Genomic DNA, 13,789 nt, shown 5'->3' with positions numbered 1-13,789 from the left:
AAACGCGACGACACACGGCCGTTCTGAAGAGAAGAGGAAACCCACAGATAGATGACCATGCACTCGAAACTGCACTTTGGAGTAGTAAAGTTGACTAAGTGACAAGTGAGTTCAAGCCCGAGCAGCTAGCACATTTGTCAAGTCGCCTCACGTGCTTTTGGTGGCAGAGTCGCTTGCAGCCACAGATGATGCCAGGCTCGAGCAGGATTTGGATTCTTTTCTCCGCCGGCACGATCAAAGTGGAAGGAGAACAGCCAATTATTCCACTGCACTCGACAGGTCTATGATTATTTGCATACACCACAAATACCCACTAGACGTTACTGGGCTGTCACATGTTGCAAACACACTGCACGAGACAATAAAGAGTCTAATTAATTTTTTCACCATCATGCAACAGTGGCCAAGCCTTCGCCCAGCCCACGTGGATGCTGTTTTGCTCCTCCGTGCATTTTCTGTGCAAATTTGCAAACTTGCAAACAGTATTAGCTGTCCAATGGCGGTGAATAAACTAGATTATTGCAGAGCACTCCACTTCTGTGAAAAAAATGAATGTAGCCTACTGAAAAAAAAAAACCCCAAAAAACATCAATGAGGTCATCAGCGACTAGTGGACGTTGACTCAACTTTTATCAAAAAGTATCGACTTGAAAAAAAAAAAAAAAAAAAACGAGACATGCAACCCCTGATGTATGTGTTATGATTCTATTAAATTCATTTCCGTTGATGATGTTTTAATTTTACAGGGGGTCCTTGGTATACGATTGCATTCTGTTGCTGCACAAGCAACATAATCCACATTTGGAGATCATTTGGAACACACTGCCATCCAATGTTTCACAACCTTTATTGAGCTGCAGGCATATATTTTACATGAGATAAAAATCACACAAGCCTATGGTGGCTGGCTGCACAACAAAAATGTCACCAAAAATGGATACATTATGCCTTTTTTTTTAATTATTTAGTGGAAGGTTCTATAATTTCCCTGCTTGTCGCAGGCATAGATACAAAGATAAATTATCCACCTATTATGCTAACCATTTATTCTCACAAGGGCCGCGAGCGTGCCGGAGCCTATCCCAGCCGTCTTTGGGCAGTAGGCAGGGTACACCCTGAACTGGTTGCCAGCCAATCGCAGGGCAAACAGAGACAAACAAGCAACCGCACTCACAACCACACCTAGGGACAATTTAGAGTGTCCAATTAACCTACCATGCATGTTTTTGGAATGTGGGAGGAAACCGGAGTACCCGGAGAAAACCCACGCGAGCACGTGGAGAACATGACAACTCCACTCCAAACCGCTTGCGTGGGTTTTCGCCGGGTACTCCGGTTTCATCCCACATTCCAAAAACATGCATGGTAGGTTGATTGGACACTCTAAATTGCCCCTAAGTGTGATTGTGAGTGTGTGTGCCCTGCGATTGGCTGGCAACCAGTTCGGGGTGTCCCCCGCCAACTGCGCGAAGACAGCTGGGATAGGCTCCAGCACGGCCCGCGGCCCTTGTGAGGATAAGCGGTATGTATAATGGATGGATGAATAAATGCAAAAGAATGACTCATGCCTTCTTGTCCTGTAGTCTGACACCAAAGTGGTTAATTGCACTTAACCTGAAAATCAGGCACGTGACTTTCTTGGGGGCATATGATCAATCCCTAAACCCAGTGTCTAAATTATTTTTCAAAAAGTAAATAAAAAAAAAAAAAACACAATAGGATATATTTAACATATAGATGTATTTTTTTTTAGCAACACGATAAAGACACCCAGTTCTAAAAAACTGTTTACAAAGAGGTTGAAGAAAATATTTTCGAGTCACATTTTACAACACAAACTGGAGAAAATATGGCACAACAGTGTCAAAACCAAAAACTGGTCATCTATCCAAAACCGATCGGGGAGGCTGCACAGCAACACTAGCTTTTTAGTACACGTGACAACAACCTCCCACCTTATTCATAATGTCTGTGCTATGTGGTAGGGTGACTACAATGAATTCCTTATATTAGAAAAAGGAACCAACAAAAACATCCACGGCCAATTTTACTTTGCAAAGGTGAAATCTCCCAAACTCAATCGGAAATTGTCTTATAGTCCAAAGAAACCAAGCTTGAAAGCTTTGGCCATGATTCCAAAAGATATGTTTGGCACAAGACAACACTACTCATGGTGGTGCAACATCTTGCTTTGAAGCTGCTTTTCTTCAACTCTAATTGGGGTCTCAGTCAGGGTTGGAGGGAATTTGGAACAAATACCGGAAAAAATTCAGGCCTCTGCTAGATAAGCAAAGAAATGCCAGGGAAAGCCTTTTTTTTTTTTTTACTTCCCATTCATCAAAAAATAATAAATCCATTGTATATTGTAATGTTAAATATATAGCGGACGAATAGCTATTTGTAAAACTGAACCGTTGAAATAAAAAAAATGTTTGTTTGAAAATGACCATCCACTCATCTTTAATAGCGCTTGTCCTCGTCAGGGTCACGGGGTGTGCTGGAGCCTATATTAGGTGACTTGGGGTGACAGGTGTGGTACAAACTGGGCTGGATGGCAGCCAACTGCAGAGCGCAAACAATCTTTGTAATCGCAATCACACGCGAGGGCATTTTCGAGTCTGATTCATTTAGCCCAAAAAAAAAAAAAAAAAGCATGTTTTTGGAATGTCGGAGGAAAGCCGCGCAAGCAAGGAGAGCAAGCAAACCGCGCACGTGACCTGCTAACGGGTGGGCCGCATGGAAATACCTCCTCGAGTGAAAGGGACTCGTCCTACACAGAAGAGAGTTTAAGCCAGGAGGCTGTAGTTATTAGTTACAAAACAATGTGACATTCAACTGCAAAACGTTGCTGCAGGTTATGTCCCCGCCACCCCACCCTTTTTAATACATCGGCATTACTAATCTTATACATGAAATAAAAACAGTTACATTTGCCAAATTGTCATTACATTCTGTCTGCAGCAGCATGCTTTTTTTTTTATTTTTTATGAATCAGAACAATTCAAATCAGCTTTGAAATCATGCATTTTAAGTGAGTACGGATCTTTTGAGACTTTATGTAATGTAATGTTATGTATGTAATTAATTAAAAGGCAATCCTTTTCAATGAGTGTTCCCGACCGACATTTTTGCGTGTGTTTATGGAACACTGGGCCAGTTGCCCAAAAATATTTTCAGCGGCACTGTGATGTTAAGCATTGTGGTACATTTGGTCCCAAACAAAGCCAGGGAAGGCACAAATGCTCCTTTCCTGCGTGCACGCAGCGGTTTGGCCTGCCGCTCTTTCTGGTCAGCACTGCGCGAGAGCGATTCTCCCAAGAACTCATACAAATGCAGGTCAGACATCCAAACAGTTCTGTGGGCGAATGATGTCAGATAGGGTCATTTCTTTTGAACGAATACAAATAATGGGCTCCGGCAGAAATTGCACTTTTCTCATTCAGGGCCAAGAAAGGGCTGGAGCGCGGTGACGGGTGGATCTGCGCACGCCTGCTCATAATGGCAGCGTTCGGTTTCTTTGAAAAACACTTCAAGGCCATGAATATAAACGTATGAAATGGAAAAAGAGGGAGTATGCTGGTCAATGCTGACAAGTTCACATATTTAGTAAGGCGCGTTGTGTTTCTTGATCGGAACTCACAAGATCAGACACTGTACTCAGAAATATCAACTTTGCCCAAATGAGTGCCTTTATTAATATGTTGTCATTAATAGTGAATCATAGTCATAGATGAAACATATTCATCATGTTAATTGATTAATCACAATAATTAACAATGATACAGTAGGAAAGGGATAAGGTAAGAAGCAGATTCATATCAACAAGCAACCATTTATTTTCTATAAATCTCTGCAAGTATTAACATTTTCAAATAATCACTCGTTCACCATTCAAAGCAAAAGTGCCCGTGGCACCATGTTAGTAGCCCAGGGGTTACTGTGAGTCAGCCTTTTTTTCCTGACCTACCTTTGACATACCAAGACAACACGGTCTGTAACTGTATACATTATTGCCTCTGAACTAGAACGGATCTCGCTGGCGAGAAATACCGTAGCTTCCAATGTTTATCTTTTTTGCTTTGCTCCTAAAAATAAAGACAACGAAAGACAAAATCACATCAGTGACCTCGCAAAATGGCACATCTTCCCGCAGACACCTTCTCGGAATGACGGATAGGAGTGACTGCTGTGTGATTTGCGTCACAAGTCATCATTTTGACAGACTTAAAGGCCTACAGGGAAATACAGAGGGCACAGCACATGCAAATGAAATGACTTCTTGTGACAAGTAACAGTAGATAATGTACAGCAGGAAAACAAGTCCGAATGTAAGCGAACAAAAGTACCGCGCATAGTTGAGCATATCTTGTTGAAGAGACTTGGGTGGGGCAGAGATGATGATCAAAGATTGGACTAGTAGCGGTGATCAGCAGATGAGCGAAGAGGTGGGTGAGAGGAAAGAGGTGGAGGAAGGAAAGTAGGAGTTGCTTTTGGGTGCGAAGCCTTAAAAACCCTCGGAAGAGTTTCCAGAGGGGGAAAGTCGTCGGCGAGCCATGAAGCTGTTGACCATCTGAACATATGCCGGGATCACTTTTTACAAAGGTAAGAGGAAGAAAATAATTCATTCGTTTCTAATACTTCAAGGATATTGGCTGCATTGTATGGGTTACACAGAGTTACTATACTGTATACATATATATATTTTTTTCTTATTACACTTAAGTAATCATTCTTAAAGTCAGTGGCAAAGAGTGGGCAAAAAAAAAAAATCATGAAAAACGATGACAAAAATGATCTAAGGATTTTGGATACAGCATGCTTGTAAAAAGAAATTGTACTGCTCTGTTTCCAGAGGTGGTGGAATTATCAAAACTGCCACTTGCGCATGCACGCAAATCCTGAGTGACTAATGGTGTGTACATTTTTTACAATTTAACCAAGCAAAGTTCCATTGTGAATTGTTGCCGCAGGAATTGCAACCTCTAATGGCACAACTCGACCTGAAGCATGAGAATGACAAGCAGGCGGAGGCCCCTGTCCAGACGGCACAAGCCCCGTGCCTGAAGAGGGCCAAGGCTCGCTTCCTGAAGGGGGTCTCCTACTTCTCAGGAGATATGGCAGTTTTTGCAAAGTGGATGGAAAGTACGTTTATCCTTATCGCTGACATATGATACGCTCATAGTATTTACTTGATGTCCTCTGATGGATTTGTAGTTCAACTCAAAAAGCGAAACTCATACATTAGATAATGTGCAGTCAAAGCGAAAGATTTCACTCTTTTTTTTTTTTGATTTATAATTTGGATGATTAGAGCTTACACTTGACAAAATCCTCAAATTCCCCATCTCAAGAATTTCACAAGAGCCACTCAGAAATATTTTCAAGAAGTTCAGTCAGAATTGGCCGTCTAACATGTATTTTCCAATGTTTTAGGACTCTGTAAAATATGATTTTCACTTTCACATTTGGACTAAGGAAACAAAAGAACTTCTGTACAATAATCTGCTTTATTGCCACACACCTGTTTTCAAGCTTAGTAAATAAATAAATATATAAATAAAGCATTGTCCAGCAGCACATAACAAACCCAATCTTGCTATCAATAGCTCAGAATTGGAATGCATCACTTATTCTGTCATTAGTTTTACAACCACTACTTCACTTAAATATTATAGTCCAATAAAACAAGTGATCCACCGTCACCATGGCAATGCTAGAGACAGAATTCGACGTATTACATCAACTGGCCAACATGATTTTGAGGGTTAATTTCATGATTTGAGAAAAAAATATTTGTCAGCATTATATGCACAGTCGACATTGTTGCTTTGAATTTTGAAGTTAGCTGAATTTTCATCAAGATCCAACTTAAAAGAATTCCTTAACCTGATTTCCGTGTGCATTCGTGTTTTCCCCCATGGCACTCCAGCTTGCAGCCACATCCCAGAAACATGCAGGTTAGGTTCATTGAAGACTGTCAATTGTTCGTAGGTTCAAACGTGAGCGTGGATGATTGTCAATCATCTAAATGCGTCCCGCAGTTGACTGTGTATCAGTCCAGGGTGTAACCCGTCTCCCTCCCAAAGTCAGCTGGGATAGGCTCCAGCGCATTTGTGACACTCGCATGGGCGAGGAGTGTTCCTCTGAGCATTAAAATGTTCAGACGCACATAAGATAACATGAACATTCTATATTCTTCTTTTGTCTTGCAGAACAGTTTTTCTTGCTCCAGCTACTGGACTGGGTCCTGCGCGGGGCTGCCCAAGTCATGTTTGTTAACAACCCGCTGAGTGGCCTCATTATCTTTGCCGGCCTCATTCTGCAGAACTACTGGTGGGCACTGAACGGCTTTGTGGGAACTCTGTTTGCCACCATTTCAGCCCTCATTCTGCGACAGAGCAGGTTCGTCAGCTCACTCATATGGATGTAAACTCCCGTTGGGAGCATACGTTAAAACATATCTGCAACAATTTTGGACTGTCATAACGGTATTAAATGTTGTTGTTTTTTTTCAGGGGTGCAATTGCTGCAGGACTGTATGGCTACAATGGTATCCTCGTCGGCTTGTTGATGGCTGTCTTTTCCAATGCCGGAAACTGGTACTGGTGGCTCTTGCTGCCCAACGTCTTCATGTCCATGATGTGGTAAGACCAGAGCTGGGCACTTGACCCTTTTTTGCCCGTCCGGCTGCAACCCTCCACCCTTGACCTGGGTACCCTTCTGGCCGCGACCCCTGGCCATATTCATAAACATTGCCGACCAACACCCCCCACCCAAAAAAAAAATAAAAAAACGTGCATGAAGCCCCCGCGGGAGAGATGCTAACGGAAGAGGTTTATTTAAAGACAATTAACTGGCTAACTTGCTATTCAAACCCGCTGTGGACACGCTTCAAACGCGCCACTTACTCACGTACTTACCCAGCTGCGTGTACTGCACTTACTTCCATTGCGAGCCCTGGGGTTGGTTTTGTCGTATTGTATAATTATTTGGGTCCAACAGATGACAAGTCTGCAAGCATTCAACAAGTTACTTATTTTCCACACTTCACACTTCCCAGCCTTCAAAATAAAAGCATGCCAGCAAACCACTACACAGCGGTTTTGCTACAGCGTATTTCCAGAAGTAGGAAAGTGCATGATGTGCCATACTTGAGTGCCGTACGCAGCTTGAATATACTCCTGGACACAAGTTGTTTTGAAAGAAGCCTAAAAAGAAGCCTTTCACCGAGTGGGCTGAGATGAAATTTGGCCGCCTCGCGAGCACGTCACACGCATGAGGGCTGATTAGTGGGCCGGGCTAAAATCCACTACCGGCCATGCTTAGTCCAGCCATTTCTTAAAATTTGTCAGCCCCCCACCCCTCCGCCCCAAAAATGGGCATCCGGCCGGTCCAGCCCAGGGATGGACTGCCCAGCTATGGGGAAGACATTAAGATTGATGCCATCCCTGACCGGTTAAATGTTGTTATAAAATAATAATAATAATAAAAAACAATAAGGTGTGAATGTCACATAAGAGAACGTTGGAACTTAATTAGTCCCCAAACGTAGTCAAACGTGTTTTGTGTAAGATGTGACAAGGTGTAGAAACATGGTGGATTCGTGGTTGGCACAGCTGGCTCATTGAAGTCTCCAAACTGTCAGTAGGTGTGCACATGAGCATGAATGGTCAGTATCATAATCGTCTTTATTGACCAAATACGTAAAAACATTCAAGGAACTTATCTTTGGAAGTTTGAGCTACTCCAGTATTGCAGCAACAAGCTAAGGTGACATGGAAGAAAAAAAAAAAACTTTGCAAGTTTGCGTTCCCTTGCAAAGATTTCGAGATAACGCAATTTTTTTTTCTGCAAGTGAAAGTTTTTTTTTTTTATTTTATTTTTTTTAAATGCGTGTTTATTTACTTCCGGGTCATCTTCCGGGTAAACAAAAGCAACAAAGGGAGCGTTTACACCCGTGGGCGAGTTTAACTCAATTACTTTGAAATTCGCTTGAAATACAAAGACTTGAAATCACTTCTTGATATTAAGTACGTTCTCCAAATAAGCGAAAGACATGTGAAGCGAGTGCTAAACACAAGAGGACATCTCTTGACCGCAGGGAGCGTTCCAAGTCCTCTTGCCTGATTGTCGCAGTCTCCGACATACTGTCGTCTCTCAAACCGAAACTAAAGCCATGTACATTCCTGTCAGAGAAGTGTCCCAAAACGTTTTATCCAGATCAAATGATGAAGTACTGACGTTAGATTTGCATTTGTATTTTTTTCAGCCCAGTCTTGTCCAGTGCTTTGGCATCCATTAACAGTCGCTGGGATCTGCCAGTGTTCACGCTGCCCTTCAACATCCTGGTGTGCCTCCACATGGTGGCCACAGGTCACTACAACCACCACTTCCCCCAAGTCCTCATTCAACCACGCACCGAGCTGCCTAATATCACCTGGGAGGAAGTCGACGTTGCCAAGGTCAGACTTAGTTTGCGATGACATTTTGAACAGAACAGATTCGTGACAACAACAGAAATCAGCAACCGGCTCTTTTTTTTGTCAGTGTTCACAATGATTTGAATTGATCCACAGACCACAGTTTTTTTTTTCTCTAGTTGTCTGAGGTCTAAGCGGGCCGAGTTCTTGTTAACTTGCGGGAATAAATATCTCCTCAGCTGTTCATGTCCGTGCCAGTGGGGATAGGCCAAGTCTACGGCTGTGACAACCCTTGGACAGGAGGCCTCTTCATCATCTCACTCTTCATCTCCTCCCCCATCACGTGCGCTCATGCAGTCCTCGGGTCTACAATTGGCATGCTTTCAGGTCGGTTTGGGACATAAATTCAATCTTTTCAAATGTCTGCTAGAACCACATCTCCAAATAGGACAATGATTATTTTCCAAATGTTGCCAGCAACCCAAGTAGATGTTGTTGGCTGTTGGCGGTCAAGTTCTATTGTGATTTGCATTTTGCTGTGCAGGCCTGGCCTTGGCAGCTCCATTTGGCGCAATTTATTTTGGCCTGTGGGGATACAACTGCGTGCTGGCATGCATTGCCATTGGTGGAATGTTTTATGCGCTCACTTGGCAAGTGCACCTGCTTGCTATTACTTGTGGTGAGTTGGCATCTCAATCCTATTGTTCGAGATGTGATACATATCTCAATTCGTCATCAAACGCATCTTTTCTTTTCTGCTCTGCAGGGTTTTTCTGTGCATACCTGGGCTCTGCCATCGCCAACATCATGTCCGCAGTACGTTATCTAAACCATAAATCGGGATCACGTTAACCTCATCCAAATGACACCGGTACTAACTGCAAGTCCACATTTTTTCTCCACAGTTTGGTCTCCCGGCTTGCACGTGGCCCTTCTGTCTCTCTGCGCTTACATTTTTGCTCATCACTACAGAAACCAATATGATTTTTAAGCTGCCACTGGCCAAAGTCACCTACCCAGAGAAAAACCTGTGCTATTTCTGGAAATTGAGGAAGCAGGAGAAGCAGGACAAGCTGCAGGAAGAACCTAAAAATATACAGGAGCAGCGGAGAGCGATTGAGGATGAGATCATCCTGAATGAGAAAGAAGAGCTCAGGCTCAACCTCAGAGCCATGGAAGAAGCCAACGTTATACAAATCGTCTCAGGACCTGAAGCAGAGAGCGAGCAAAGGGACAACGGGGAGCAACCAACCACAGAAGACTACCGGACAGATGAAATGCCTGTGAATTTTGTATAAAAGAGAAATAGAGCAGGAGAGAGAAAATGAAACTGTGGCAATTTTGCAATTTTCTAGACTGTATCAGGTAATCATTCCCAAATTTAACTCACTCCAATTTGACAGCGCCACCGCTTACTTACACTAATACATCGTGTCATAATGCAAGTATGGGCGAATCTGTGCCCGTGTGCGCTGTGTGAAGTATTGAGTTTGCATGATATTACACAATTTACGGTAGCACGGAGTAATACGGAGTGATGACGATCCTAATCTATGGCAGCGGCCCCTAGAAAACACGATTTTCAATTTGTGCCAACTGACCGTGGTGATAGTTTCTTCCTGGACGTCTCTGCATAGAATTATACACAAATAAATCATATCCTTGGGTCCTCTGCCAGAGACCTGGGAGCTTGGGGTTTTGTTTGCAGTCAGAGGCGGACCGGCCTATAGGCGGGTACTATTTCTCTCCCCTCCCGACTTAATCTGAGCAAAGTGTATTGTTAATATGTGTAGATATGTCCTTTTTATACACCTGAATAAACTTTTTTTCATTTTTTTCAGTTTTCAGTTTTTATTTCACAATTACACAACAAATACCAAAGCTACACAACGGGAGCTTGTTAAAACAATACAATTTGTTGTTTTATAAAAAAAAGACTGTGTACCCCGCCTAGTGCCCAAAGATAGCTTGGATGGGCTCCAGCACAGCCACAACAGATCTGAAAGCAAACTCTAAAATAATCTGTCTTAAGCAAAGAACATTTCACTGTTTACAATCAAGATCAATCAATCATTACTTTCACACCACAGCATGCAAATAACATGGCAGACGTCTGTTTATCATACCATCCACAGCCATGGTTTCATGACTTAATTCAGGAATACCTCTCACACTTACTACTGAAACGCTTTCATAGACACTAGTGAAATTTTTGTTGCTCATAAACACAAGTGAAATGCACTCATACACTCTAGTGAAATGCTTTCATACACACACGTGAAACGCTTTCATACACGCTAGTGAAACGCTCTCATACACCCTACCGAAATGCTTTCATACACGCTAGAGAAATGCTTTCATACACGCTAGGAGCATTCTCGATGGGCCCTTATGAAAGTCACTTTACCACGGTGAAGGTAGGGGTGGGCGATACTGGGAATTTTGGTATCGATCTGATACGAAGTAAATACAGGGTAGTATCGGCCAATACCGATACGATACCGATACTTTTTGCTTGGAAATGTCATGAGTTAGTTTATTATAATTATGATAAACACAGCACAAAGATTTTAGGCAATACATTTTTTAATTTGTGATTAAATAACTACAATTCAAACTTTAACAGTATAAAAAATAAAGTACTTCTACTACAACGGGAACAAAAGTCAAGAGAGTCAAATAAAAAAAGCAGCAATGTAACGAAAATACAAATATAACAATGTCAACATGACAACTAAAATACCTTTCAATGCACAATGTTTTTAAAATAAAGTCAGTAGTGAAAATAGTGTAAAAAATACAATGTAAAAACCTTTAACGGTAGAAAAAATAAAGTATTTCTACTACAACTGTTTCAGAACAAAAGTCAAGCGAGTCAAACCAAAAAAAAGCAGCAATGTAACGAAAATACAAATATAACAATCAATCAATCAATCAATCAGATTTTATTTATATAGCACTTTTCATACATAAAAATGTAACTCAAAGTGCTGTAAAACATCCAAAACACAACATAAAAAGAAGATCCGTTCACGCCCTCCCTCCCAACAAACCCAAAGACATATATCCACCAGTACATCAGCACTCACTCACACACTCACACAAAGTGCACAACCTGATAAAATGTGTTAAAAAGACATGACAAGGCACAGAGAAACCATATGAGGAAAGGTCACCCAAGGGAAGCTCATCCGCGCTGAGTGGAATCACAGCCCACGGCCACAGGGGTGCCACCACCACAGAGACCCCCGGCCCGGATTAGACAGGCGGACCCCACACAAAGTGTAGAGGCCGCCGGCCACCCGGACCCAAGGAGTCCCTGCGATGACAGCCCCCGGGGAAAGGCCGCCCCATGAGAAAAAACTAACAACAGCAGAGAACAACAAAATTAAAAGACAAAACAGTCGTATAGTCTAAGGACTAATATCAGTAAGATAAGATAAAAATAATCTTCAATCAAAAGAAAAGATAAATTACTTAAAATTTGTTGAAAGCCAAACTGAAAAGGTGTGTCTTGAGCTTCCTCTTAAAAATATCAACAGTCTCTGCGGACCTGACGTCCTCTGGCAGGCTATTCCAAAGGTGAGGACCAAAATGGCTGAATGCAGCCTCGCCATGCGTTTTGGTCCTCACACTAGGAATAATTAAAAGGCCGCGCCAGACCTCAGGATCCGCGAGGGTTGGTATGACAAAAGCAAATCAGATGGCCCAAGACCATTAACACATTTATAAACTAATAAAAGTACCTTAAAATCGATCCTGAAACACACGGGGAGCCAATGCAGCAATTTTAAAACTGGTGTAATGTGCTCCTGCCCTCTGGATCTCGTCAGCACCCGAGCGGCTGAATTCTGCAGTAGTTGTAATGGTGAAATACTCTTTTTGGGGAGGCCAGAGAGCAGGGCATTACAGTAATCTAAACGACAGGAAATAAAAGCATGCATCAGCACTTCCGTGTTAGCCTGAGAGAGAAACGGGCGAACTCTGGCGATATTCTTAAGGTGATAAAAAAACAATCTTGGTTACATTTTTAATATGAGGAATAAAATTGAGCTCAGAGTAAAAAATGACGCCCAGGTTCTGCACAATGTGAGGGATTAAAAATGTGTAGTTTTGGTAAAAGTTTCTCTCTCTGACCTTCAGGACCGATAACTAAAACCTCCGTTTTGTCCTGATTAAGCTGTAGGAAATTATCTGCCATCCATGACTTAATATCTAAAATGCAATTTAAAAGGGTATCAATGGGTCCTGTGTCATCAGGATACACGGCAATATACAGTTGTGTGTTATCAGCATAGCTGTGAAAGCTGATGCCGTGTCCCCTGATGACATCCCCAAGGGGAAGCATATAAAGATTAAAAAGTAGGGGGCCTAAAATCGAACCTTGGGGAACCCCACATTTAATGTCATGGGTTTTGGAGGAACAAGTATCCATACAATGTCAACATGACAACTATAATAACTATAATACCTTCCATTGCCCAATATTCTGAAAATAAAGTCATAAAGTAAACGTAAAACAACACATGCACAAGCTAGCATCTCCGTCGCGTAACGCTAATATAGCTAATATCGCTAGCAAATGAGTAAAACAAACAGACGTATTGGGCACCACTCATTTTTTAGTGCGCAACATTGATAGCATTGAAATTCAATTTTTCAGCCCTCATTTGCACTTTAAAATATATGTTCGTATTCTTGAGCCTCTTCTGTTTCACTTATGCTTCTTACCTTGTTTCTACATTCGTACTCGTATCTTCTTTATTGGGAAAAGCAGTCATTAATGTTAAAGCACTAGCAACAAAAATGTGTACGACCCAAATTTGAAATGTCCAAATTGGGCCCAACGATTTTTCCTCTCTAGTGTCATGTGACTCATTAGTGTAACAAAATCTCAGGTATAAATGGGGACAAGGTCAGTTAAATATTGTTCTTAAATTCTTTCATGCTCCACAGTGGAAATTCTGGTTTGACAGGACAGGTTCCACTCAGAATAGTTCTCGCCATGTTCGACCAAAGAAATTGAGTAGACGTGCTAAGCGTCGCAGAGAGGTTGACTTTAGAAAATACATGTATGAGTGCTGCCAGGATTGCTGCGGGGATTGAAGAGGTCGGGGGGCAGCCCGTCAGCGCTCAGACCCCACAATGCACACTGCATCAAAGATGCACGCTAAGGAGGTGTATTTCTGCAATCATGTCTTGTAGTCTGATTAAGATAAACTTATTTGGTTAAGATAATGTCACGCATATGTGGTAGCAGTAAGGTGAGGAGTTCAAAGATAAGTGTGTCTTGCTTACAGTCAAGCATGATAGTAGGACTGCCTTGGTTTAGGGTTGCATAATTGCTGATGGCATTGTGGAGGGAGCTA

General features: G+C 42.1%; 1 protein-coding gene across 1 annotated transcript; it reads left to right on the top strand.

Moving 5' to 3' along the window:
* Window positions 1–4,483: 4,483 nt before the first annotated feature.
* Window positions 4,484–10,256, top strand: slc14a2 (solute carrier family 14 member 2). The gene is made up of 9 exons (XM_086030323.1): window positions 4,484–4,602; window positions 4,971–5,142; window positions 6,213–6,402; window positions 6,516–6,644; window positions 8,270–8,462; window positions 8,660–8,807; window positions 8,965–9,099; window positions 9,187–9,236; window positions 9,326–10,256. The coding sequence occupies exons 1-9, from the start codon at window positions 4,579–4,581 to the stop codon at window positions 9,716–9,718; spliced, it is 1,434 nt and encodes a 477-aa protein (XP_085886449.1). The 5' UTR covers window positions 4,484–4,578; the 3' UTR covers window positions 9,719–10,256.
* Window positions 10,257–13,789: the final 3,533 nt, after the last annotated feature.

This window comes from Filicampus tigris, chromosome 5 (genome assembly GCF_054856515.1).
Source record: "Filicampus tigris isolate MCC_2025a chromosome 5, RoL_Ftig_1.0, whole genome shotgun sequence".
Classification (NCBI taxonomy): Eukaryota; Metazoa; Chordata; class Actinopteri; order Syngnathiformes; family Syngnathidae; genus Filicampus; species Filicampus tigris.
Note: the sequence above shows the minus strand (reverse complement) of the source record. Positions and strands in the feature narration are given on the sequence as shown.